The following is a 27,633-nucleotide window of genomic DNA, read 5'->3' as shown; positions in this document are numbered from 1 at the left end:
CAGTGACTCCATTGTCAAGTTCGCAGCGGTGACAGAAATTGATGCTCCCATAGCCGTACCACGAACCTGTTTATATATGCTCTCCAGGAACGTGAAGTAGGTGTTGGACGAACAGAACTGAAGAAGTCTGCTGAGGTCTAGAACTTCAATGGGTGTTCTTTCCGGTAGGGTTGCATCCGCCTGTAGCGCATCTGTGCAAACCTTCACGGCCAGGTCAGTGGGCACGCTCGTAAACAGTGACTTCACGTCAAATGACACCAAAATTTCGTCGTCTTCTATAACCATGTTGCGAACCTTTTCAATGAAGTCGTGTGAGTTGTGCACGTGCGTTTCGCTTTTACCGACCAAAGGGGAGATAACACGATGCAAATACATAGTTCGACAGCTTGTGAAGCGGGGAGCGGGTGAAATCGACGATTGGGCGCATTGGGTTGCATTCTTTGTGGATCTTTGGCAGTCCATACAGAGCGGGAGCAGAACCATTGTGGCAGAGGACGAAGTAGTAGAGGGACTTGTATTGTGGCGGGACAAAGGAGAAGACGTCAGCCAAAAGTTTCTGCAAGTCCCTTTACACCTTTGAAGTGGTGTCCCGATTAAGTGGCAAGTAGGTTGTCTCATCTTCCAGCATGCTCGTCATCTTGTTAACGTACTCTCGTTTGTCCAAGACGACCGTTGCGTTTCCCTTGTCCGCGGGCAGGATTACGATGTTCTCATTGCCGCGCAATCTTTTTAGTGCATTTCTTTCTTCGGGCAAAAGAGGATTAAGGACTTGATGCCGGTTCAGCTTGGACAGCACGCTGACGACACGGGAGCGTGCCTCGTCGCGACGGGAAGGCTCCACATTCTTGACCGCAGTTTCCACTGCGCATACCATCTTTTTTATGTCCGGCTCTGGTCCCAAATTGAAATTGAGACCGAGGCTGAACACTGAGAGCTCCGCGTCGTCCAGTTTCTGTGACGAAAGGTTGTGCTCAGTGGTGCGGTTAGCAGTTCTGGAAATGTCCAAGCGACGGGGTAGTAGCCTTTGAAGCTTTCTGTCGTGCACGGCTTCGTCCCGACGTGAGCGGAGACCAGCATGGAAGTTGGCGTGCATCTGGATGCTGGCAAAATCATCGGGGCACTTGTACTCGAGTCGGCAGCGTGCAAAGAAGGCTTCGTTTTTTAGTGAGCGGATTTGTTCTCTGCAGTCCATGATCCTAGCTTGTAGAAGAAGGCGCTCGGCTTTCGAAACAACGTGAACACCAAAGCGGCTTGCAACGGGCCTGTTCTGGCGTAAGAAGCGAGGAATCACATCCCGTGCCTTGCAGGTTAAGCTGAATTGAAAATGACTTTGAAATATTGTTCGAGGGGGGCTCATGTTGCAGCGCGACCTCCCCTTATAGAATTTGTAGAGGGATCAAATACATTAATCATAATTGCATTTCCATTGCGAATGCTATTGTGCATTAGATGCAGCAAACAAATTCTAGAACGTTACACACTGTCAAGACAAGACATTTTTCATAACAGAATATATTCGTATGCCCCAAAAACTGTGGCAGAAATAACTGACATCAATGCTTCCACCTTTTTTGTCTAAATTATTTAGTAAATAAAGAAAATGACTCATGAATTTTAGAACTATATCAATTGGAATCCAGCAAAGTAGTGCATGCCCCTGATATGAATAATCAAGTTGAGGACAAATATTTTAACGAATATTTGTCATTCAGGAACCTTGTTTACAATTTTGTACATATGCAATGGCCAGAAAAAAATCTCAGTGATGCTGTACTTCATTCCAATGTATTGCGCGGGCGCAGCTGTCACCGGTCAAGTATTGTAAGTACTGTATTTACATGATTATAAGTCGACTCGAATTTAAGTCGACCCCCCCCCCCCCCCCCATCAAATTGCATGTCCGGAAAAAAAACACCAGTAGACGCGCTCCAAAACGAAAATTTATTGCACAGATGGGCTATTCATCTTCACTTGAGTCATCTTCAGTGGTACTGCTGTCGTCGTCGCCGCTGTGGTCCCACAGGACATCGTCCTCTATGGAAAGCCCGCACTTCCTAAATGACCGCATCACGACATCGCGTGGTACAGCCGCCCAAGCGGAAATCACCCACCCGCACACACCCGCCAGGGAGGCTATCTTCACGTGTCCCGTTGGCGTAAGTTCCCGCCCATCCGCCGCCAGCCGCTCACCATATGGATAGAATAATAGAGGGAGAATGCAGAAATCAATATGAAAATGTGTATTTTAGCTGCATGCAAAGTGGCAACAATCATTCTGCACAGAAAATTAAAGAAAGGTATTGGTCTGGTTCAAAAAAGAAGTAAACACAGGTAGCTAAAATAAGGAAGGAAAATGACAAACGAAAGCCACAGATGATGCGACAAGTTGAACTACCCAATATCCGAGAGTGTTAAGAAACGCCGTGTGGGCCGGGCTTTCAATGAGCAAGGTCGATGAGATTGGTTATTGATGTCCTCGCAATTTTCGTATTCGCATGATAACTTTGATCATGGTGCTAACTGTTACTATAAACGGCAAAAATTTCTGCGCTTTTAAAGCTTAATGAATAGTAATACGTTTTCCTAATTACTCATTTGTGGACGTGAAGGAACAGAGCTTTTTACTTGCATTGGTTTTGCTGCTTCGTTATGTAAAAAACAAAGTTTATGAGAAATTTATATACAGAATGTTTTGGAACTGAAATCCATGCGCTCTGTAGATTCCGCGGCTGCCACGAGATGCCGCGACGAGCTGCTCCGTCATCGAAATGGCCTTTAAACTGTGCTCGGATGGGGCTCCTTGCAATATGTGACTCCAGGTGCATGGGCGTTAATTGCCACAAAATCCAGCCTGAGTTCCAAACGTTCGTGCTGAAATGTCTTTTTGAGCGTGAAAAAGACACTGTAGACAAATTCCAGCATGATTTCCAGTGCCGGCGGTTGTTTTGGTCCGCGATGCATAACATTACAAAAAATTTCGAGGGGGGCTGAAGCCCCATAAGCCACCCCCTGGCTACGCCTCTGATGAAAGCTGAATAACACAGTGCAACTTTGAGAAAGGGACGAAGAAAAGACGGACACATGTAACGGACACATGCATGTAACCAACCTAATATCTTCGGGTAACAAAACACTAGGCTTCTTAAAGCACCATCTGCGAGACACCCCACAACATGTTAAACTTCAAGTATGCGCCTTGCTTATCGGAACTAAGCTGGAATATACACTGGCCATTTGGAACCCTCCTTAAGCATATTTAACAAATGCCCTTAACAAACGCCCTCAAGGCTGTACAAGACAGAGCCACCAGATTCATTCGCTCCTCATACTCCTGCAACATTAGCATATTGTCTCTAAAATATCAGTCCGGTTTATCTGATCTTTCTACTTGCCGTCGTGTCGCCAGCTTTGCCATTTCCCGAGTTCTTTTATTTACCACTAAGACAGCGACCATACATCTGTGCAATCCCACCATGCAGATCGCCTCGCATTGGTCATCCGCTTCAAGTTTCACATCCACGTGCCCACACCACTCTTTTTACCGCAGAAACGGACTGGAATGCCCTTCCCATCATATGCAACCATTGTGAATGCCTGCAAACCCCCCCCCCCCCCCCCCTTATATGACACCCCATCAGGGGATGTGATGTAAGAGAGGTACCGAAGCAATTATTATCACTAATAAAGTAAGTGAGAGACACAAGTAGTGGCATGAGCCCAATGTAAGTCAAACAATGATTGGCAAAGCTCTTCCTAAGCCAACGCTGTGCCACCAATGGAATGACCAAGAAACAATAAAGCTAAGGAAATAAAGATTGTTTTTAATCATCTTACAGACTCAATATACCACACAGCAATCGCGGGGCTAATCCATGGTCCTTGGCTCACATGGCACCCAGGCTTGCTTCATTCACGCTGGAAGGCCTTCAGATTCCTGAACATCTCACCTGCACAGGGCGGCCAATGATGCTGTGGCAACTGCATGAAACTTGTTCCATGCATGGGGCCTCTACATATTGGCTGCATGTGTGTGCTTCTTCGCAAGTTCCTTAATGCACACTGTGGACATTCTGCCAATAAACTAGCCGACACAGAGATGTGAATGGCCCAAGCCACCTTGCAATTGTGAAGGCAATTGTGAATTGCAAAAGTGAAGGCAGTCGACACTGAAGGCAAGCTCAGTTTTTAAACTTCATGAATCGGCTTTGAGATATCCAATGTGAAACACAGTGCATGCACAAGTGGCTCGGCTACCACTAAAAAATTTCCTATCCGCCAGGGTACTCTGCCACATGTAATGCCTTGGCCTCGGCCAACTGCTGTTCTGATCTTCCAAGGCAACTACTTTGTTCTGTTCCCTGAGCAGCTTATAGACCAGAAATAGTTAGACATGGAGAGCGAAGCAGGCAGAACTAGCCCATCAAGAAAAGCGGGAATTGTGCACAACTAGGCAATGCGGTACACCCACCTATGGTGCGGACCTTCCTGCCCAGCTGCCGCAGCCCTCGGCCAGACTGTTCCAGATACAGGAGGTACTCCGCTGCACGCTGCTCGAACAACCCTGGTGCAAGAGAGGCGCTTCTGAGTTGTCGTAAAAGAGGCACTTTGGATCAGAGGTGTACCAATATCAAATTGCTAGGTGCGCAGCAAGCACGGATAGTAAAAGTTACTTGCGCATGGATTCATATATTTTTGAGTAATTCCAAATATTTTCGAAAGATAATAAGGGAGCAATTACTGGTTGGCAGCCATACGGCTACAAAGGAAAGCTATACAGCTACCATAGACACTTGGTAGTTATAGAAAATTTTTTCTTAGTTTGGGGTTCGAACCCAGGACCACCAATCCACCAGAGCAGTCGCTTTGACAACTGAGCTAACCGGGATGGCTGGCATGTGGTAGGGCGAGAGCGAAGTGGGGACATTTCATTTCGAATAAAGGAATAAAAAAATTGGCTGACGCTTCTCAGTAATGCGATTTTTGAGCATAGCTGCCACAGTACTTGAACCGCATATGAGACACGCAGTGCCAAACGGAAGCGGTATGGGCAGCCTCACCTCATGCGAAGGTGCACTACTCTGGCACCGTTCAACACAGCAATGGGCTGCGCTCTTCGACAAAGCACGACTATGATTATGTAGGCAAATTTTGTTTTCACCCACCATGAGCATGATTTGCTGCCAGGCAAGGGGAAACACGTAGTCAGAGCAATCTAACATCACTGTTTGACTTAAAGGCCACAAGACAAAGGAGTTTACTGAATGCTTCCATGAAGCACGGTAAGATGCGTCCTCGCTGCAGGAGTGACTGGGACCATAATGGCAAGGCAGGCCACTGCTGGCAAAATGAACATAAGAGCAGCAACGTGAGCAGGACCATCCCTCCTTGCAGCGCCTCAAGACAAAGCGCCACCCTGCTTAGTTCTGGCCAGGGCCAGGCACAATACTTGACACTGATAACCTCAAAAATTGTATTCACGAAACAGATACTCGCTCTGTATTGTCGATACTTCAAATACCATTGAAATTGCCAGTATTAGTAAAGCTGCTAATATCATTTGCAACGTTAAGAAATTTCTCTGTGGTTTCTGGAATATTTACTGTATCTGATAGAGCGCACTGTATTTGAAAGGTTTAAAGTGGAGCGAGACTTTGTTTTGCGAAAAAATTCGATTTTGAGATTTTGCAATCATGTGATAGAGAATTTCTTAATCTTTCAGAAAAAATATTAGACTAGAGTATTTCACCTCGGCATGGTCTTTTCGCTTCGGATACCTGCAAAAATTCAATGCCATGAAGTTTTTGATCAAAAACTCAGGTTTTGGTTTCGGTTTGGAAGTTGGCCTTGTTGATAGTACATTTCTCAGCCGGTATGGCTCCTCCTTTAGCTCTTCTCTGAAGAGAAGTTTTGACAAATAAAACAGTTTTCAGAGATTTCATAGGCGTTCTCTCCAAACAATATTTTTGGAGGTTTGTGTACCTTTTTTTCAGGAGTTATAGCGTGCAACAAAATTTTTTACTACGTTAATTACTGGCTTTACATAACTGGGACTAGAATCAATCGCTTAGGCGCATTTGTATTTTTCTGAACCCCCCACCAAAAAAAAAACATTCCTATGAGGCAATTTTATTGCATCGACAAAGAAAAAACATAATTCTATTTTTTGTTGGAAGCACATAATTTTAGTTTCAAGGTAAAGCGTTGGCTGTGACTTTTGTACAAAATTACTACACTCCGTTGATAGTTGATTTTAAGAAAACAGTATATTAGTAGAAAAAATGATAATAATACTAAACAAAGTTTAAAACTAGGTTTAAGATATAATGCATGCTGAGTCTATCTTTAAGATTCTCTGCAAATTTTATAGCCATAGCTTTTATTACGACTGCTGTACAGCCAACTTTAGAAACTCATTTCCAAAGTCTCACCCCGCCTTAAACAAATCCAGTCGCACATATTTCTCAAATTTCTTTAAGCTCCACTGTTGGTGCAGCTGATTTCGCTAAAAATTTACCACTGCAATGAAGCCATAGAGGCGCTGAAAATGATCACTTCCACAAGCAGCCTAGTAAAATCCTTTTTTTAAAGCTAATGTTCTTCATCAAATCTGTCTCTGAGGCTCTTTGTTTGTTACTGCAGTATTGACCGGTTGCCTCTGCCTTTAATTGCCCTGTGCTAAAAGGTGCAAGCACTTGGGAAGGCCAACTGTTATTTTCCCAGCACCATTAAAAGGGCTAACAGTTTTTATAAGGCATATGTTGTTAATTTCTGTCGTTCAGGTGTTCTTTCACTCAACAGTGTTAACAGCATTTCCTCAAACCGTCTGTCTCAAAGAGCCTCACGATGTGGCCATGCTTCAAGCGAAGCAAATGAAAAAAGTCTCTGTATACAGGACCACATGACACGATGCGAAATTGTATTTTATGAAGGCGGCGTTAACGACAAGGCAGTAAGAATCCCGTTCAGCAGCGAAAGTGCCCAAGTTGGTGTTGGCGTGTCGAGGAAACTGGGACTGGTTGAGAAGTCACGACGTCACAACCATATGAACTTGCGTGGATAATTAAACACCCCACAACGATCACACAGTATAACAGTGATGACGTCATTACAGAATTTCTCTTTGGTCTACAAGGTCGTGTCATCATTCTACCACCATTATGTAGTGCCTCTGAAGAAAGAAAAGCAATTGCGCTGAAGAGAGAAAAAAACGGGACTCTAACCGCTGCCCCTTGAGTCGTGAGCCGGTTGCGTTACCCGTCGACCACTGAAATTTTTTTTTATTACCTTAAAAGGAATGAGAATACAATGGAATACAAGTCACGTGGTTGTCCATACTGGATGGAAATCTTGCGCAAACCACAAACATGGACCATAAAGGGGACACACACAAGCAACTGCATTTTTATTGCAAGTGCAACATATATATATATATATATATATATATATATATATATATATATATATATATATATATATATATATATATATATATATATATATATATATATGCTTCCACAATCAGGTAAATGGCAAACAAAGTGCAAAAAAAAAACACTTTGATATCTGCAATGCCACACGTGCTGAATACCAACTGCGACTCTATCTTTCCCTTCCCCCATCCAAAAAAATTATTATTTATCAATTAAGGCTATCAACGGAGCACTCACACATGCCTGGCCACATCTAAGAATTTCCCTGGGCTCTACAATCTCCCGGGTCAACTGATCCTTGTGGGAATACCGAATGTGGCATTTATTAAGTACAGGACGGCACCCTTCGCACGACCAGCAATGCTCTGAAATATGTCCTTCTACGCCTTGCCGCACCTTGCGGCAGTGCTAGGCGTTCATATACAGATTGGCAAGTTTGGCTGATGTGTAAATGAACGTCTTTTTGAGGTCAACGACAGATGGAGGTTGTATGGTTTATCAGTGGACATCAAAGATCTTTATTATTCCTTGCCGCATGAAGAACTGCTGTCCTGTGTAGAAACATGTATTGATTGCTATGGTGCCATTGCATTTCAGAATGCCACTCAGCTGCATTTTTGGAATTACTGACTGTGTACCTAACATCTACTTTTGTAACTTTTCACAAGGGCGTTTACCTGCAAAAACATGGTATTTGCATCGGCTCATGTATAGCTCCTACATTAAGTGACTTGTTTTTAGTGCAGTGTGACAGGGTGGTTTCCGCCAAATTACATGGCCTTGGTGTTGAAAGTGTTTTTTGTTTTGTCGATGATTTTCTAGTAGTTGTAGACAATACTCAAAAGAACGCTGACGCACAAATCGGAAGTATTTTTACATGTTTTAAAAGGCGTTTGGAGCCATTGAAAATCACTCCCAACGTGTCCGAGAACAACAGCATCAAGTTTCTTGGTGCCACGATCGTTTTTAACCCAAGCTACGACTGTTGGTTATACGAACCAAGAGTTAACAAACCTCTGATTTCATTTCCATCTGCACACTCAATACTAGTTAAAAAGAGTATAGCCCAATCCGAAAGAGCCTTCTGAAATCCCGAAAGAGCTTGGCAAGTCGTGCCATCATTCAATGCAGGAAAGTTTTCACCGGCAGGTGTCGCGGTTGCAACAGTCGGGTTCTCCAAAAGAGGAGGTTCTAGCAGTCGCAGAACACATGTACCTCAAAAGAAAGATTCAGACAACGATGAGCGCTGAAGAACGAGCCTCAGAAGCAGCAAGTAAAGGAGAAGAGAGAAGGAAGCAAAAATTGGTCATAATTTCGTATATCCATAAAATATCCCATCACCTCAAGAAGGTAGGATCTCGCTCTGACGTTAGAGTCCCCTTCTCGGCCCCCATGAAACTAGGCAGACTGTGCAGGATGAGGGGTCCGATTAGACCTGATATTGTGAAATGCACGATAAAGCATCAAAATTAGTTTGTGAATTGCAGAGAAGGCGTGGTCTATTCGGTACCCTTGTCGTGTGGCAAATGCTATATCGGCCAAACTGGTCTAAGCATAAATGAACGTCTAGAAGGATATTGCTGAAAGGTGCAGCAAGGCGTAGAAGGACATATGGCAGCAGTGCATCGCCGGTCGTGTGAAGGGTGCTGTCCTGTACTTAATAAATGCCAGATTCTGTACTCCCACAAGGATCAGTTGACCAGGGAGATTGTAGAGGCCAGGCATGTGTGAGTGCTCCGTCGATAGCCTTAATTGACAAACAATTGAGCTGGTGTTCAGCATGTGTGGCATTGCAGATATCAAAGTGTTTTTTTGCCATTTGTTTGCCATTTACCTGATTGTGGAAGCATATATATATGTTGCACTTGCAATAAAAATGGAGTTGAAGTCTGCACTTGTGTGTGTCCCCTTTCTAATCCATGTTAGTGTTGTGTGCAAGATTTCCATCCACTATGAACAGCCAACTCGTCCAAAACGCAACGATGCTGTTATTTATAAAACTGCATCACTCTTAGCTGGCAGTGAACATTCCAACTTTATCAGATCTGTTAGATTTTGAAAACATGATGCAATTTCATCGTTTCAGTCTCTGTCCTTCATCATGTCATATATTTTTTAACGTTTGTTCAACTTGGTTAACAGAAGGCCTTGTGAGAAATAAAAAAAATTAAATAATAAAATAAACAAATAAATAAACATACAACAGTGTCCATATCTGCAAAGCGATATGCAAAGAGGATCCCAGGCCACTGAAGGGACCCAGTGGTGCTACCACGTCATACCCTTAAGGCAAAACTTGTGTTCCCTGAATGTTTCTGAGATAGAGTTGAGATATGCAAAGTACATAACTTTTTTTAGTTTACTGATCGTGAATTGAAAAAATTTCAGCCTTCTATCCAGGATTATTTTGTAGAGAAAATTCTGCAGGCAGGTAATTTAAGCAACAATGTAAATGAGTACAGCAAAGAAGACAAAACGAAATGATTATTTCTGGTTAAGGCAGATCAAATTCTTGCATGGCTAATTATCACCACTAAATTTCGTTTTGAACCTACGGTTTGTATTTCTGTGTCTTAACGATTAACACCTGGACTAATCAGTTCGCAACCTGCACTATATTAAGCACATTGCAGCAGGCAGTTCATTAGGTTACGATAACACATGCATCTTTCCCTTGGCTATTCTTCTAGGTGACGCGTAGTGCTTACTATATTTCAAAACGTTCCACACAGGCCAAAAATAAAAAAAAAACAATGGATGCCTCACATTCTGGAGGCAATCTTAAGCGCTTTGGGATTAGCGTCGCATCCAGTAGGACATCAAGAGACATGGTGGCAGTTAATTTCAGCTGATCCCGCATTCAACTTACGCTATCAGCGGCGACAATTTTCTGCTTAGGGATTTCTCTCCTGTATAGCTGAACCTCGAATTGAGCACAAAGAAAATATAAAACACTGAGACGCATGACATCCTTAGTTGTATTGATTAATTTCTACAAGGCCTCCGTAAGCTGTGCTGTTTACTTGTCAGATCAATTTACATTACCTAGAACATTGATCTCGATTTCTGTACAGTAGGTAATAAATTGCGAATGCGCAATTTTAAATGACAGTGTACTTCCCCAGGTCAGCCTGTCATCAACATTTGAGACTACGAAGAAGAAAAACAAAACAGTAAAAAGTGAAAGAAAAACTACCATATGCTTGCTTGGAAGTAAATTTCTCCTGTCAAAAATTCTCAAAAGCCATCCACTTCCTTCCGACTAGAAACTGGCGAATTCATCGATCTTCGTGTGTTCCCAACTCACTAGAGATCAGCTGTTGCATTTTCCAAACATGGAAACTGTTGTACGCAATATGTATATTCCATAAACAAGAGCATCGGCATTACACGTTGGTGGCGATTAAAGACCAGTAGACTGGTACCATCAGAACGTGCACACAGCAAGCGGCATGCAAGCTTTGCAGTTGCAGCAGAAAGCAGATGCTGCGGGTGATGGATGGATGGACGGATGGACAGATGAATGGCTGGATAAGGCTGGACCCTTTAAATAGGGTGGTGGCTCAAGCCACCTAGCCACGACTCCTGAAATTTCACCCTTGCCTGAAATTTAGCCACCAATCAGATAACCTCCCCTTGGTTACTTCTACTCGTTTAAAATCTATTTTTCCTTCATTGTCCTTAAACCCCAACGCTTTGAATAAATGAGCCCTGCTGCTTTCCACTGTAGGGTGAAGCCCTTTACAGAAAAGTATTAAGTGTTCAGTCGTTTCCCCCTCCTCACCACACGCACCTCATGACATATCTCGTGGTACCTGACTCTACATGTCTTAGTCCGCAAAACTCCTGTCCTGGCATCTAACAACAAAGAGCTTCCCCTACAATTATCGTAGATATATTCTTTGGCAATTTCCTGCTTAAACATCCTGTATGTTCCCAGTGCCGATATTGTGAGCATCCCTGTTTTCCACAGAGCTTTCTCTGTTTCTTTAACCTTTTTCTTAACCGATAATTGCTGATTTGCCCCCCTACTGCTGTGCAGATATTTGCTTGTCAATTTTCTAGTTCGCTTTCTCTATTTCGTGTCAACATTCCATATGCACAGGTATCTGAAAACTTTCCTAGCCCACTGCTTTTCCTCTATTTTTATCAATCGCTCCTCAAATGCTATCTTACTGCTAGCTTCTCTGCTCTCGAACGACGCCCATCCCATATCACCCTGTACCCCCTGATTTGGTGTATTGCCATGTGCTCCTAAAGCTAGCCTCCCTAAGCCACGTTGTTTAATTTCTAACCTTGCTTGAACATCCGGTCTCATGCACAGGACCGCATTACCGAAAGTCAGGCTAGGAAACATCACCCCTTTCCAGATCCCTCTTACCACTTCATACCTATTGTAATTCGACAGTGCCCTATTTTTCACGACAGCTGCATTCCTACTAGCTTTATTCATTACATATTTTTCATGCTCTGTCAGATACTCAGCACCGTTAATATCCACACCCCAAGATACTGGTACTTATCCACCGCCTCTACCGTGATCTGTATATTATGTTCGCCGCCCTCATCATTAAATGTCATGACCATGAATTTTTCCTTGCTAAACTTGAAATCGAATCTATCTCCCTCTGTACTGCAGATGCCTATCAACCTTTGCAAATCTTCCTTGTTGTCAGCCATCAGCACTAGTGCACAATGACTGTTTAATTGTTAAATGTAATTTAATGGCAATGACGGCACCCCTGACGCCGGTACCACTGTGCGGTACTCACACGTTCGGGGGCCAGTTTCACCTGGTAGGTTTTCACACTGCGCGTGTCAGCTGGGCCATCATTCGCAGCCCTCAGGTATTTGTGCCCCTGACAGTGCGCTGCAATGCACAGCCCTCGCCGATACACGGGTCAAATCTTTCGGTGGCCAGAAAGTCCTTCTTCCTCTAGAGGATGTTTTTTTTTAGTTTGCACTCTTCTCCGATGCTGAAGTGCTAGCTGACTTTCTAAGCATGCATTGGCACAACTGGGTGCAACTGCCGCTGCTTCTGTCAAGGGCCCGAAGCAAGTTCGCAGAGTGTGCCAGCCTTGCAAAAGCTCTCCTCACAAGATGAATATGCTGTGATGTTTTCTGTGCGCAGCATCCTTCCAAGGTCTGCGCTAAGAAAAGCTAAAGCTATAAAAAGCAATTCTCGGCGACAAAAGTGGGGGCTCATTATCGCGAGTAAGTTCCTCACGCGACTAAATACGTATGGTAAAATGTCTCTCATACACGAGGCTCTTGACCAAACATTACTGGTTGTCAGAAGCTAGCGCCACACTGCGGCAGGCGAAGACACTCAAGGGGAAGAAAAAAAAAGAAGGAGACGTGGCGAAGAGCGCGTGGAAGGGAGAACGGTTGGAACGCGGTCGGCGACGGACGTGGGGAAGATCTGCTGGCTCCCCGAATTTCCAGACTTGGGCCTTAGCCGCAGACGTCCGGGATACCAGACCTGGACAGCCGTCGTCGAGGGCCAGGCCCACCAGACCTAGGCACCGCGGTTCCCTTCCTGTGCGGCAGCTTCAGAACACGGGCCGCTTGGTCTTCTCCGCTGCTTCCCGGACTACCAGACCTGGGGGCCGCCTTTCTATCCACCACGGCATCCCCGGGTTACCAGACCTGGGGGCTGCCTTTCTCTCCACCACGGCGTGCCCGGACTACCTGACCCTGTCGTCCACCAGAGCGTCGACCTGAGGGCTTGATTGCGCCAACGCCCCGCCACACCTCCTCGCCCGACGCACCACCTTCACAGAGCACACTCAGGACGATGAACGTTCCGCCGAACCTTGAGTGAACGCTTCCTCTTTGTCCTTCTACCTTTCCTCTGTCTGTCGCGAGTGTTCTCTTTGTCAGCTTTCCTGTTTATGTGTTTTTACCTCCTTTTCTCTTAGTTTCTCACAATAGAGTTTCCTTTTTTCCCACATGCCGCCTGGGTTTATTTCTTCGACCTTTTACGCTGAGATAATGTGAACCTGCAGTCCTCTTTCCCATCACACTGGTCCGTCTGCCACGACAACGTCGGCTATTTCCTGCCGAACCACCACAACGGATCCGCCTGGAACCTACTGGCCAAGCATTATCTTGAAGAAGAAGCCATTGACCGGCCGCCGCTTCCAGCACTTTCCACATCGTTCGTCTGGCAACATCATTCAGCTATCTTCCTGGGAGGTGCTACCCGGTCACTACAAAAGCCACCGACGCCTTGGAACCAGTTGGGGCACGACACCACAGTGAACTTGGTCACGAAAATGCCCTTTCTGATGCAGGCTATCCTTTGGAGCATCGCTTTCGTCTGCCACGACAACGTCGGCTATTTCCTGCCGAACCACCACAACGGATCCGCCTGGAACCTACTGGCCAAGCATTATCTTGGAGAAGAAGCCATTGACCGGCCGCCGCTTCCAGCACTTTCCACATCGTTCGTCTGGCAACATCATTCAGCTATCTTCCTGGGAGGTGCTACCCGGTCACTACAAAAGCCACCGACGCCTTGGAACCAGTTGGGGCACGACACCACAGTGAACTTGGTCACGAAAATGCCCTTTCTGATGCAGGTCAGTTACTTACCGCACGCTACTTGCGTTTGCACTAGTGATCCGTTCGTTATAGCGGTGTCGTGCCCCCCTGGTATACGCGACGCCTGTCGTAGGATGTTACGCTGCGCATGCATGTGTTCGCTCAACGCGTGTATTGTCTACTTACAGCTTATTATGTCAGGCGATGTCGAACTAAATCCCGGACCTGTCGACAGTCATGCAGATGTCACACTTGAAACTATTGCCAACGCAATAGCACGATTAGAAGCCACCCAGAACTCCGTACTCGCAGAGCTTACACTCATCCGCACAGCTCAAACGAAATTTGACAAACTTGTAAACGACCTTTCTTTGCGCGTAGACGCACTGGAAAAAAGCGTTGAAAATCCCAAGTCAAGCAGGGCAGACTCAGATTCAATCGTGAAATTGACCACGCACATTAAACAGCTAAACGACAAATGTGATGACGCGGAAAATCGACTTCGCCGATCTAATCTAATATTCTTTGGGATTCCAGATGCCAGTGACGAAACATGGACACAGTCAGAACAGCATATAATATCACTCTGTTCACAGGAACTAGACATCAGTATCAGTGACACCGCGATTGAACGCGCTCACAGACTGGGCCGTTTCAAGCCTGGAAAGAACCGTCCAATTATTGCTAAGTTTTCTCATTTTAAAGATAAGACCAAAATTTTGTCAGCTATACCGCAGCTCAAAACATCAACCTATGCAATACGTGAAGACTACTCTGCCCGAGTCCGATTAGCCCGCCAGAAATTGTACGCTTTTGGCAAGGAATGTAACAGCAAGTTCAAGATGCGTTTCGACAAACTTATCATCGATGAAAAGCAATTTATCTACGATACCGAATCCGATTCTGTTTTAGAGGTCAAATCATAGCGCTCACTGCCGACGGCTACGCTTCCATTTTCCACTCCCCCTCACCAACAGTCTAGCCGGAATAGAATACCTGCTCATAAGGTCATGTCAGTAATGTACACAAACATCTGCAGTTATTTATCCAAAAAAGAGGCCATTGAAACCCTCCTTCATGACAACGACACCGACATTGCCATTTTCACAGAATCGTGGCTGAATTCTGACGTTGATAACAGCGAGTTACTTGACGATGAAAACTTATTCACTATTCATAGGCTTGATAGGGTTGGGCGCAGAGGAGGCGGAGTGCTGGTTTTTGTAAAATCTAGTATACCTTCATTTCCAGTCAAGATTACTTGTAGCCACGAAATAACATGCGTCCGAATATCTCTACCTTCTAGCACTGTTATCCTCACAGCTTGCTACCGTGCGCCTGATTCCGATAGTACCTTTGTTGACGATCTTTGCAGTGTCCTTTCAAACTTGCATTTTCGCTTTCCAAATGCTGAACATGTGGTCTGTGGGGATTTCAACTTCCCAGACATTGACTGGAACAATCTGTATGCACCTTCTCGTCAGTCCAACGAATTTCTTGACATGGTACTCACATTTAACCTCATGCAAACAGTTAAAATAGCAACCCGGGGCACTAATATTCTTGACCTTATCCTGGTATCAAATCCAGATTTTATCCGGTCACTGTCATGTGTTGATTTCCTCAGTGATCATAAATTGCTGTTGTGTGATCTTTCTATTCCAATCCCCATGAAACAACCGTCAATAAAATACATCCGTAGTTACAAAAGAGCCGATTTCGCTAAGATTAATTCCGAGCTTAATAAGTATTTTCCGTACTTCCTAAATTCTTCTCCTGCTCGAACAATAGATCAAAACTGGCTACTCTATAAAAATAAAATTTTATCGCTTATTGATGCTTACGTTCCCCTCATACGTATTCGCGGTGATGCTAGGAAACCGTGGTATTCCAACACACTAAGAAGACTATCGAATAAAAAGAAACGCCTCTACCGTGAAGCGAAAAATTCTACTTTCGCTTCTAAATGGCAAAAATACCTGGCATGTCTTCACCAATATACACGGTTATTACGACACAGTAAAAAGAAATTCTTTCATCAGGACTTGCAGAACATTATTCGTAATAATCCAAAGAAATTTTGGTCCATACTGGCACCACACACTCACCGTTCACGAGACATCACCTTGTTTGACGAACGTGGTGCATCTGTTCCCACAGAACTCCGCTCAGATACAATGAATTCATATTTTTCATCGGTGTTCACCCATGAGCCCCCTCAAAATATACCACCAGTTCCCAATTCAAATTTTCCTCAAATGCCCCCCATTCACATTGCAGCGGAAGGTATTGTGAAAATAATTGATGGGCTTAAAACGTCGAAAGCACCAGGCCCTGACGGAATTCCTGCAAAATTTCTTAAGAGCACTAGGGAAAGTTCTAGCCTATTCCTTCAAGTTATTTTCGAGCAGTCATTGACTACGGGTTTGCTTCCGAAAGACTGGAAAATAAGCAAAGTTGTGCCGGTGTTTAAAGCAGGTAACAGATCAGATCCCTCAAATTATCGCCCAATATCTCTTACATGCATTGCCTGTAAGCTTCTAGAGCACGTCATATATTCACATGTTGCATCACACCTCGATCAGAACAATTTCTTTTTTACTAAGCAGCATGGTTTCCGTTCCGGTTTTTCGTGTGAAACTCAGCTATTTGAATTTACCACTGACCTCCACTTAAATATGGACTCTTCATTCCAAACTGAGATTATCTTTTTAGATTTTTCTAAAGCCTTCGATCGCGTGCCCCATCTTCGCCTCATGTCTAAACTCTCCGGACTGTCCATTGATCCTCTCGTTTTATCATGGATACATTGCTTTTTAACAGGTCGCTCCCAATACACAGTAATCGACAATCATCCTTCAGGCACTACTAACGTTATCTCTGGCGTTCCCCAAGGTTCCGTTCTTGGCCCACTTCTTTTTCTAATCTTCATTAATGACCTTCCTTCCGGTGTTTCATCCACTATTCGGCTTTTTGCGGATGATTGCATCCTTTATCGTCGCATTGTCACTAACAGGGATCAACTATCGCTTCAGAACAACTTACACATAATAGAACGGTGGTGTTCCGACTGGCTTATGCAGCTGAATGTCTCAAAGTGCCAATTCATGCAAGTATCGCGAAAACGTTCCAACATCAGATATGCATATTCACTCCTGTCAAACACGGTAACCCAAGTCCAATCATATCGGTACCTTGGAATCACCATCTCCAGCAAATTAACCTGGTCGGAACACATCTTATATCTAGCATCTAGAGCATCAAAATCACTTGGCCTCATCCGAAGATCCCTGTACCTAGCCCCTCCTTCTGTTCGAAAATTAGCATACGAAACATTCACCCGTACCATACTTGATTATGCAGCGGCTATATGGAATCCTCACCAAGCATACTTAATTAACACCTTAGAAGCCGTTCAAAACAGAGCAGCCCGTTTTATATCCTCAAATTACAATAGACACAGCAGTACCACCAGTATTAAATCTTCACTTAACATCCCGCCACTAGAGCTCCGACGGAAAATCGCACGACTCTGCCTCTTTCATAAGTTATATTACAATTTTCCTGATCTTCGTGACACATTATTACTAGCTCCCATCAGAACATCGCGCCGCCTGTTTAACCTCCTCAGCATTCAACGTATACATGGATCGACCTTGGCATTTAATAAATCTTTTCTTCCAACTGCAATAGAAAATTGGAACCTGCTACCCGACTACATTGTTAACGAGCGCGACGCTACTAAATTTCGACAGGCATTAATTAATCACTGTACTGAATAAAAGACACTTCTCAAACTTCACCCAGTTAACTTATTATTTTTCTTGTTGTTGTTGTAGTTGTTACCGCCTAATTCAGCCTTGTGCCCTTCATTATTGACCGACGTTGTATTGTGATGTATCGTTTTTCATTTTATTGTATTGCATTATGTTTTGTTGTATTAACGTATTATTCTTAGTTGCATTTGCTTTGTCCCCCCCCCCCCCTTATGTAATGCCTCAACAGAGGCCTTTAAGGGTATAATAAATGATGATGAATATCTTCAATACTGATGACTGTTACAAAAGAGGGTAGCTAACCAAGTGAGTGACAATGTCTCTGTTACATCCATGTCTTGGGGTTCAACTGCACCGGCACTCAAAAAGTATCGAAAGATATCGATGCAGCCCATGCTTGTATATCGATTTTGCCCCACAGCCGTGATTGGCCCAAACCATCTAAAAGCGGACCACGAAGGCGCAAAAACAAAACTGATGCTGTTGCGCAAAATGGCTTTGAGCTCAATGTTTCCGATGAAGATTTCTACGTGGCAAAAATGAATAATCTACGTGACAGCAACCTTCCTCTCTCTCCTGTATTGCTGGTGAAACAAAACGAGCCCAGGCAGCAATCGTAGTGATCTAAAACGAGGCTATCGCTGCCAGTCGGATTCACAGCCATTCGAAGAAGAAATTGGAGCAAGTCACCTCATGCGACAAGTGCACGATACTGCCGTTTGGAAATGTCTCACAGCAAGTTTAGATGAACACAAAATTCGTAATTTCGAATAGTGAAAGGGCAGTGCGAATCGCAAATATGCGCAAACTATCACAAGCTTCGAATATCCCCAATGTGATATCTTAGTAACGCCACTCTGTGTTCCCCAAAAAATCCGACTGTCCTGCAACAAATAGCTCACCGTCCCATGATACTTCGAGCGCTCGTCGTGGCTGAGGTGCAGCGCCGCCAGCCTCTAGTTAATAGTAAGAAACTTTATGTCGTGGATGGAATGAGATATCTTAGTAACGCCACTCTGTGTTCCCCAAAAAATCCGACTGTCCTGCAATAAATAGCTCACCGTCCCATGATACTTCCAGCGCTCCTCGTGGCTGAGGTGCAGCGCCGCCAGCTTTCCCTCTAGTTAATAGTAAGAAACTTTATGTCGTGGACGCAATGGGATATCTTAGTAACGCCACTCTGTGTTCCCCAAAAAATCCGACTGTCCTGCAACAGATAGCTCACCGTCCCATGATACTTAGAGCGCTCCTCGTGGCTGAGGTGCAGCGCCGCCAGCTTTCCCTCTAGTTAATAGTAAGAAACTTTATGTCGTGGACGGAATGGGATATCTTAGTAACGCCACTCTGTGTTCCCCAAAAAATCTGACTGTCCTGCAACAAATAGCTCACCGTCCCATGATACTTCGAGCCGTAATTTAACCGTAATTTTAGCCGTAATTTAACCGAGCTGCGTGCCGCAACTCGGCAGCAAAGCAGGCCGGCTGCATTGCACGCAAGAATGTACACGACTTGCCGCTTTTAATATCAGTTCATAACTGTCAGCTACTCATGCAGGACACATAGTGGATAACACAGCACATGATTAATTACCCATACTCCTTAACGGACGCTGCAGAAACTCATATTTCCAGCGGCTGTATTCAGCGAACTGCCGAAGCCTCATTGTTTCAGCAAAAGGCATATTGCGTCATAGCTGCTTTTGTTTACGCGACAAAATGGTCGAGCAAATACAGCCATGCACTCGCAGCTGAATGGCAGACAGCAAGAATGTTTTGCAGGTTTTATTGTAGAAACGTAGCGTTGCTTCCAGTGCACAAAACCTGGAATCTGTAGGCCGGTTCGCAGCAACGCGATGTGCAGCGATTCCGCTGCATTCAGTAGTAACACGTCACTTTCAGCAGACAGAGTTGAAAAGTTAAGCTAGCTAAACGAACAGACACGTTTAACTACTCACCTAGGTGAAAAACGGCACTTCGGCCGTCGGCACTCTCAGCGCGGATGTGGGGTCGACCGCTTGTCAAGCAATTGCACCCTCTCATAGATTTGCATGCTTTAATTCCTCGGCCTGTCGACAAAATTACGCCGTGCACAAGGCGGACCTTAATATGGGTGAATTCAGCGCACGGCAGCCGTCTTGTAGTACGTCGCACACCACGCCGGCACCTGCACATTCCTGCGCGTCGAAGTTTTCACAAAGTGTAACATTTTCAGCGTGCCCGCTCTTTTCTGCTTCGCGCAGTTCACGGCCTATCCACTCAGTCACATGGTGTTACGGGTCGGACAGAAATGATCTGCGGCGAGACGCTAAATACACTCACATTTCACACATCACAAGCGAAATAAATGCTGCGGCTGCCGCGCGCGCGACCACCAACATAGAGAATGCCGCGCCCCTTGCGGATGACGTCACGTGAATACCTCCTATAGGGCGACTGTGTGTTGCATGAGTGTATTCAATTTGTTGCATGGCAAGAATGATTGCATAAAATTTGTTTTGGTGACTGTATAGATTCTCTACTCCCATATCAGCATGATGGAATGAAGTTTATTGATGCGCTTATTATTCCACTTCTATTGCCACTGGTTCCACAGTGCCCTTTTAAGTGGTGGTGTGAAGTGGAATCTCAATGTCTGCATCTCCGAATAGAAGTTCTTATTACGCCATGTGCACGCTCGTTGCCGGCCGCTATGCCTGCATTACTGACAACCCAGCAGAGATATCATGCCCATTAGCCGTCAGCCTTGTGATTTCATTGAATTAATGAATGTTTTTGTTTCACTGCAATGACTAAAAAGCATCTAACATACCTCTTCTTCCTCTACAGACAAAAGTCTTTGTCTTTTTGTCGGATTGCTTTAAGGGCCAGCAGGATGCCATGCATAATTTCTGCCCTTTGTTTTGTATACACAAAAACCGTTTTAGGTTCCAGTAGGATGCCAAACATTTCTGCTATGTATATGCTATAACTGCTATTTATATTGATCACTTATCTCAGTGATGCCCTCATAACTGCACCAACACTCTCGTGCATGTTATGATAGCAATTTAAAAAGCGGTGAAACTTGCATAAGTATCTAAATTTTAGAAAACTTTTTAGATTCCCTCACAGCCTTTCATCATACTTTGTTACCTGAATGGTGCAGTTAATTTCCTTCTGCAGTCAAGGAACAAAAGTATTTTCATTATAAAATAAACTCTTTCCACTGAGCACTTCAGTCTGTATTGTTCAGAAAACTGTTTTACGTGTATAGCCATGGTATTTGTGAGAAACATTGTGGTATGAAATCAGAATAATTTTTATCAACAGGTTTTGGGTGACTCGGCATGGAAAGGACCTTCTGCTCCTATGATGGTGCTAGGAACCATATTATGAACTTCAAAGAAAGCTCTCAGCACGAAGTTTCTTGATTGGGGATTTCCGTAAGCACCTAAGGCCTAGAGCCATGAACTCAATCTAAATATTTTGAGCAGATGCCTGGGCTGTGGCATACACGACCTAGCTGTAGTCCATCTTTGATCTTACAAGCGATTGATGTATGTGCAATGTGGAGTCTGTTTTGCACTCCATCTTCTATGGGAGAGGACTTTAAGGATACTTTAGCCTCTTGAACCTCGCACTTAGTCATATTTTGCAAAAATCTGATGCGACCTCGATTTTCAATATCAGCTCAACCGATGTGAAAAGTAACAATTTTCGTGCAAAGGAGATGTGTGCTGATATTTTAGAGGCAGATTTAAAACCACCCATCTGCTCATTTGGTTTATTGTGATCTTAATTAGGCTGCTAGTTACATACTTAATTTTTGTTGCCTTTAAACAAGAGATATTGGACCCAGGAAGGAGTGGTTATCTCTGCTGGGTTGATCTTCAGGATGAATAAAACAATGCTTGATGGACTTGGTTTTCCTCTATGAAAACTTCTTTGAGGGTGTTCCCCAAATGAACTTTGAAGGGAGAGTTTTTGCCCAAATAGACTCTGCGTTTCCATGCCAGTACATTTTTAATGCTTTAGCATGTTTCTGGGTGAAATTTCTCACTACCACATCATGTCAAATGCTTTTTCTAATTAAAAAAAGATAGATAACATTGGCTTTTTGTATAGGTTTCACTGACCTAGGCTCCTAAGCACTAATGCCGGTCAGTTGTTGAATAGAACTGCAGGAAATCTGCGCTTATATTGGACTATTACTTTGCTATTGTCAAGGAAGTACATCAAGCAGGTACTGATCCTTGCGGTGTTTTCCAGTTGCAGCTTGTCAAATTTACCGTTGTACAGCTTGCAGAAGTCCTGTCCAGATTTTAGTGTAGAAGGACAGCAGGTTTGGCGAGTTGGTGTTTCATGGTGACAGGAAAATTCAAATAGCGTTAGACAACAGGACAAGAAAGATGAGGAGACAAACACGGCACTCTTTCTGGTGCTGTTGTGTAGTGCTGTTTGATTTTTCTTGTTAACAGATTTTAGTATGCGTACAATAATTGAGCCGTTTTTCATTCCTCTGGCATTATTCATTCTTTCCATATGTGCATATGTGGTTAAAAAATTAAGCACTGGTTGCAAAGAGCAGATGTCAGTATTTTATGGCATTGATACACGAATAATTTAAAATGTTATTCATTGGTACTTTCACGCGACTTAAGCTATTACAGACTTAAAACTCTTTGTGTGCATAAAACTGCCAGAACTTCTTTATTGAAAACATTGCAGAGCCAGTTTTCTCCAAATAAAAGGGAAGTATGTTCATTCCGAAAGCCACAATAAAAGAAAACTTTATAACCGATTTCCGCACGCAACTTTATCAAGCCTGTCTACTTTTAAGTATTTTTTAATCCAATGTAGAAAAAAATTAGATTTCTCATCCTCTAGCTTTTCATGAATTATAAGGGATGCCATACTACATACAGAGCTCCAGAGCATCACCTGGAGGTTGACGACTCATTGCATTTCAGATCCGTCAGAATGTCACCAAAAATGAAACTGCATCCTTTAACTCAACAAGATCCTTAACACGCGTTTACTCAGCACGAATTTAATTTGAAGAGCCAGGACCTTAACCAGGAAAAACATTAATTAGAAGTGGCCTATGCCTTGACAAAAAACAAGTTGAACTCATAATTTCACTAGTACTCCTAGCTACAGTGCAGATATATTGCAGAGGAAGGAAGGCACAATACAGAACTGTTGAAAGGTCAGTACGCACGTCATGCAAAAACGCCTTTTCATTTCATTTCATTTATTTACCCTCAGGGCCGTTAGGCGTTACAGAGGGGAGTGGGAATAACATATAAGTACAAAAAACAAAGACAGCAGCTAAAAAATTTGAATATAGTTACAGCACACACTGATTTAAGATTAGTAACAGCACTAGCAAAAGGCAGCATTACACAAAACAAACCACAAAAGAAAACAGCAGCAAATAAAATAAAACATACATATAGACAGAGACTTATATAAAATTAGTAACAGCGTTTCGAAAGGCAACAGTATCGGTAATTTCAACAATATCGTGGGGAAGGTGATTCCAGCTGACACAAGTTCTGGGTATGAATGAATCGTGAAAACATCTCGTGCGACAAGGAGGGATCCAAACTTTGTGGCGGTGATCCATGCGTGCTGAAATATATGATGGTCTTTTTAACAACCTCTTTTTAAGATAAGGATTATGATAAATTTTGTGAAAAGTACATAATGAAGCTATTGACCTGCGATGGGAAAGAAGCGGTAGGGAAAGGTTAGCTTTCATGGCAGTTACACTACTAGTACGATGATAGTTGGAAAGTATGAAACGACAACCGCGGTTTTGAACTGATTCTAAGTCAGAAATGAGAGATTCGACCCCAGGGTTCCACACCGATGAAGCATATTCCAATTTAGAGCGGACCAAAGTTTTGTAAAGTAGTAGTTTTAATGAACTCGGTGCACATGAAAAATTTCTGCGAAGGTATCCAAGGATGCGGTTAGCGTTATTTATAATGTAGTCAACATGAGGTTTCCAAGACAGGTTAGAAGAGACATGAACACCCAGATATTTATAAGACGACACAGTTTCAAGAGTGATGCCATTAATGCAGTAGGTATAGTGTGTAGTAGACAGACGAGAAATGGGCAAATGCTTGCATTTAGTAATGTTTAGCTTCATATTCCACAGGTTACACCAATCCAGTGCCTTGTTAATATCTGACTGAAGAACAGATGCATCATTATCGTCATTAATTTCGCGGTAAATAACACAGTCATCGGCAAAAAGACAAACGGAAGACGATATAGTAGTGGGTAAGTCGTTTATATAAATGAGAAAGAGGAGGGGCCCAAGAACGGACCCCTGAGGCACACCAGAGCCAACAGGCGAGGAACCTGAGTTGACGTTATTTGCTGTTACGAACTGACTTCGGTTTGAAAGAAAGCAATACAACCATGCAAGTAATGTGGAATCGATGTTAAGGCTGTTTAGTTTAAGAATAAGAAGCTCATGTGAAACCTTGTCAAATGCTTTAGAAAAATCCATAAATATAGGATCAGCACGGGACCCGCGATCTAGAATGCAATGCAAGTCATTTGTGAAGCATATGAGTTGGGTTTCGCATGAAAATGATTTACGGAAGCCGTGTTGGGCATTACTGAAAAAGCAATTGGATTCTAAAAATGTAGCAAGATGAGAGTAGATGACATGTTCCATGATTTTACATGGAATGCTGGTGGGCGACACAGGGCGAAAGTTATCAGGGCAATGTTTATCGCCAGACTTGTGCAGCGGAATCACCCTCCCAACCTGCCAGTCATTGGGAATACAGCCTGTTTCCAGAGATTGGTCAAACAGTTTGGTAAGGATCATTGAACTGTACATCTTTGTATTAACCAGAAATTTCGAATTAATGTTATCGACGCCACAGGAGGAAGAAATCTTAAGGTTCTCAATTATTCTCAGGATGCCAGTTGTGTCAAAAAGAATTGGATCCATAGGAAAAGCATCCAAGACCGGACACTCCTGATTGGTAAGGCAAACATTGCCAGAAAAAGCAGCAACAAAAACACTATTAAGAACACTAGCGCATTCATTAGGTGAATATGCAACGCCGTCAGAAGATGTAAGTAGTATTGACGAACTATCTTTCTGGTTCACAGTGTTCCAAAACTGTCTAGGGTTATTAATCAGCAGAGCAGGCAAAGTACTGTTAAATAAGGAGTCCTTAGCATTTTTCAGAGCTAATTTGTACTCAGCGGCCGCAGAAAGGTAACCGTCCCATCGTTGTTGCGAATTCGATGATTTGGCCGAGCGAAACAAACGTTTTTTCTTATTGAATAGCCTTTTTAAAATGTTATTGAACCACGGTGATTGGCTATTACACCGCAAAAGTCTTAGTGGCACAAATGTATTAGTGAGACGTTCAACAGTGTCCCTAAACAATTCCCAATTAGTGTGGACAGAACGCTGTGAAAATTCTGGTAAATAACTGTTTAAGAAAAGAGCTAATTCACGATTAATGGCATCATAGTCCGCCCGTTTGTAATCTCTAATAGACTTGAAAATGCTCCGGCGATTAGGAATTTTAATTTTTACATCGAAATGAAGCAAGGAGTGATCACTAAGACCAGGTAAGTACGAGATTGAAGGGATAAGATCCGGCGCGTTGGTTAACACAAGGTCTAATACACTGGAACATGATGGCGTGACTCGAGTTGGCTTAGTAACTAGCTGCGAAAGGTTGAAATCCAAACAGGTTCGCAAAACGTTATTGCATTCGGTAGAAAAGGGGCGAGGATACGGCGATGTATTAGTCCACACGATGCTGGGATAATTGAAGTCACCAGCAAGAAGGATTGCCGCACCCGGATAACGTACTGAGATCATGTTAAGAGCATCATGCAAATCTTCAACGAAAGTTGCACACGATGACGGGGAACGGTAGCATATGCCCAGAATCAGTTTCCTGAAATGAACATGAAGTTCAACCCAAACCAACTCTAAGGTGTTAGAAAGACTAATGGGCGAAGACACAATATTATCGGCGATGGCTATTAAAACACCTCCTCCACTTCTGTGACCTCTATCAGAACGATAAACATTGTAGCGCTTCTTGCAATCGAACAGTTCCTTGCTCTCTATCTTTGCAGAGAGCCATGTTTCGGTCAGCAATACAACATCGGCATCACATGAGTCGATGACGGAGCTTAGATCTTCCCGCTTTGGTATTATGCTTCTGATGTTTGTGAAAAGAATTGAAAGCGCTGTCTTATCTCCAGTCGCCCGTCCACTGCCCCTCACGTATCTCTATGGCGAAGCGTGTGGCGAGCCAGAAGCAGAAGCAGTGCGATAAGGGGCCACTAAAGATCCCGGTGGGCCAGCTAGCTCAAAAATGCTATCGCGAATAGGGTCAAAGGCGTAGCATTTGTTGTTACAATACAGTTTGTTATACCTCAGCTTATACTTAAAGTCAGCATCCTTCGCGAACTGCACAAGCTTCTTTCGAGCGACACGTGTCTGCAAAGAATAATCTTCACTTACAGTGACCTTTTTATTTATAAGTTTGGTAGACTGCACTGGGATTTGTTGTTTTGTTTTGAAAGACCGGAACTTCACAACAATCGGACGACACTTTTTATCCGAGAACACACCAATCCTGTGTGTTCGTTCAAACATGTCATTCGTAAGAACTGGATCAAAGCAGCCTGAAACAAGGTTCAATAATTTTTCTTCCGTTTCATCCCACGTTTCCGACAAACTGTCGGGTACGCCGAAGAACAGAAGATTATCCCTGCGCTGCCGATCTTCCAGCTCAGCCTGTCCAAGACGTAACTTGTTATTTTCATTGACAAGCTGATCGGTTAGCTCACGCAAAATCCGCAATTCCCCATGCGCCGCATCGCTGGCGGATGATTTAGATTCGACTGCCGACAACCTCGCGTCAATATCGGCAATGTTTCTAATCATAGATTCCTGATTCAGTTTCATTTCACTTATAGAGGCTATTAAGTGTGACTGCTCTAACTCCATTTTAGCGGTCCTTGAATTAACGCCTTCTAACAGAGTCAACATGTCGTTAAGCTGTTTCTGCAGAGAAATATCAACAGCGCTGTCTTTGGACCGCGTAGCAGCGCCAGAGCCCGCCCCGGGGCCAGGATTAAGCTCAACATCCCCCGACACCAAAAGTAGTTGACGAGAAACATCGAAGCACTGGGCGAGCACAATCAGCAGCACTCCCGGGCGTGGGAACAGGAGCAGGCACATATTGCTCGATTTCTTAGCAAACATGGATTCCTTATTACCAACCTGCATGAAGAAACGCATTCCGTGAAGCAGCCGCATGACGACGCTGTCCCCACGCCCACTGAAAGGCGCAGGCCACTCCAGCCTGTTTTTATCCAGATGGAAAGGTGATGTCGTGGACGATGCGCAGGACTTGTACGATGGAGCCATAGTGTAGCAGGGTTGCCAGAGTTCTCCAATTTCCACGCTGCCAACTTGAACGTCGACAGTCACAGGCGTAGCCGGAATGGCATCAGCCGGTGCCATAGGTCCCGCGCTGAGATGAAGCATTGCCGTTATCTGCATGAAGAAACGCATTCCGTGAAGCAGCCGCATGACGACGCTGTCCCCACGCCCATGGAACATGTCAACAATGAGTACTGGTTTGCGCTTACACATCGCATGGATTATTGTTCGCATCAATGTATAAACCCACCGCGGTGGCTCACTGTTTAGAGCGCTCGACTACCGATGCAGAGTTCCCGGGTTCGAACCCGACCGCGGCGGCAGCGTTTTGATGGAGGCGAAACGCATAAGCGCCCATGTGCTGTGCGATGTCAGTGCACGTTAAAGATCCCCAGGTGGTCGAAATTATTCCGGAGCCCTCCACTACGGCACCTCTTTCTTACTTTCTTCTT

At 44.0% G+C, this 27,633-nt stretch overlaps 1 protein-coding gene across 2 annotated transcripts in view; it reads right to left on the bottom strand.

Annotated features, from left to right (window-relative positions):
- Nucleotides 1-3,801: 3,801 nt before the first annotated feature.
- The window catches only part of LOC144127802 (uncharacterized), a 43,553-nt gene continuing 19,721 nt past the window's right edge, over nucleotides 3,802-27,633 (bottom strand). The window contains exons 2-4 of one of the 2 annotated variants that reach the window (XM_077660722.1): nucleotides 27,020-27,295; nucleotides 4,469-4,561; nucleotides 3,802-3,947 (exon numbers count right to left, since the gene is read on the bottom strand). In XM_077660722.1, the coding sequence (XP_077516848.1) occupies nucleotides 4,469-4,561; nucleotides 27,020-27,295 (369 nt within the window). In that variant the 3' untranslated portion in view covers nucleotides 3,802-3,947. Of the gene's footprint in view, nucleotides 3,948-4,468; nucleotides 4,562-22,435; nucleotides 27,296-27,633 lie in introns of those variants that run through there. The other variant, XM_077660721.1, reaches the window with a different exon arrangement.

Source organism: Amblyomma americanum, chromosome 4 (assembly GCF_052857255.1).
Source record: "Amblyomma americanum isolate KBUSLIRL-KWMA chromosome 4, ASM5285725v1, whole genome shotgun sequence".
Taxonomy (NCBI): Eukaryota; Metazoa; Arthropoda; class Arachnida; order Ixodida; family Ixodidae; genus Amblyomma; species Amblyomma americanum.
The sequence above is the reverse complement of the archived record's forward strand: the minus strand, read 5'-3'. Positions and strand labels throughout refer to the sequence as shown.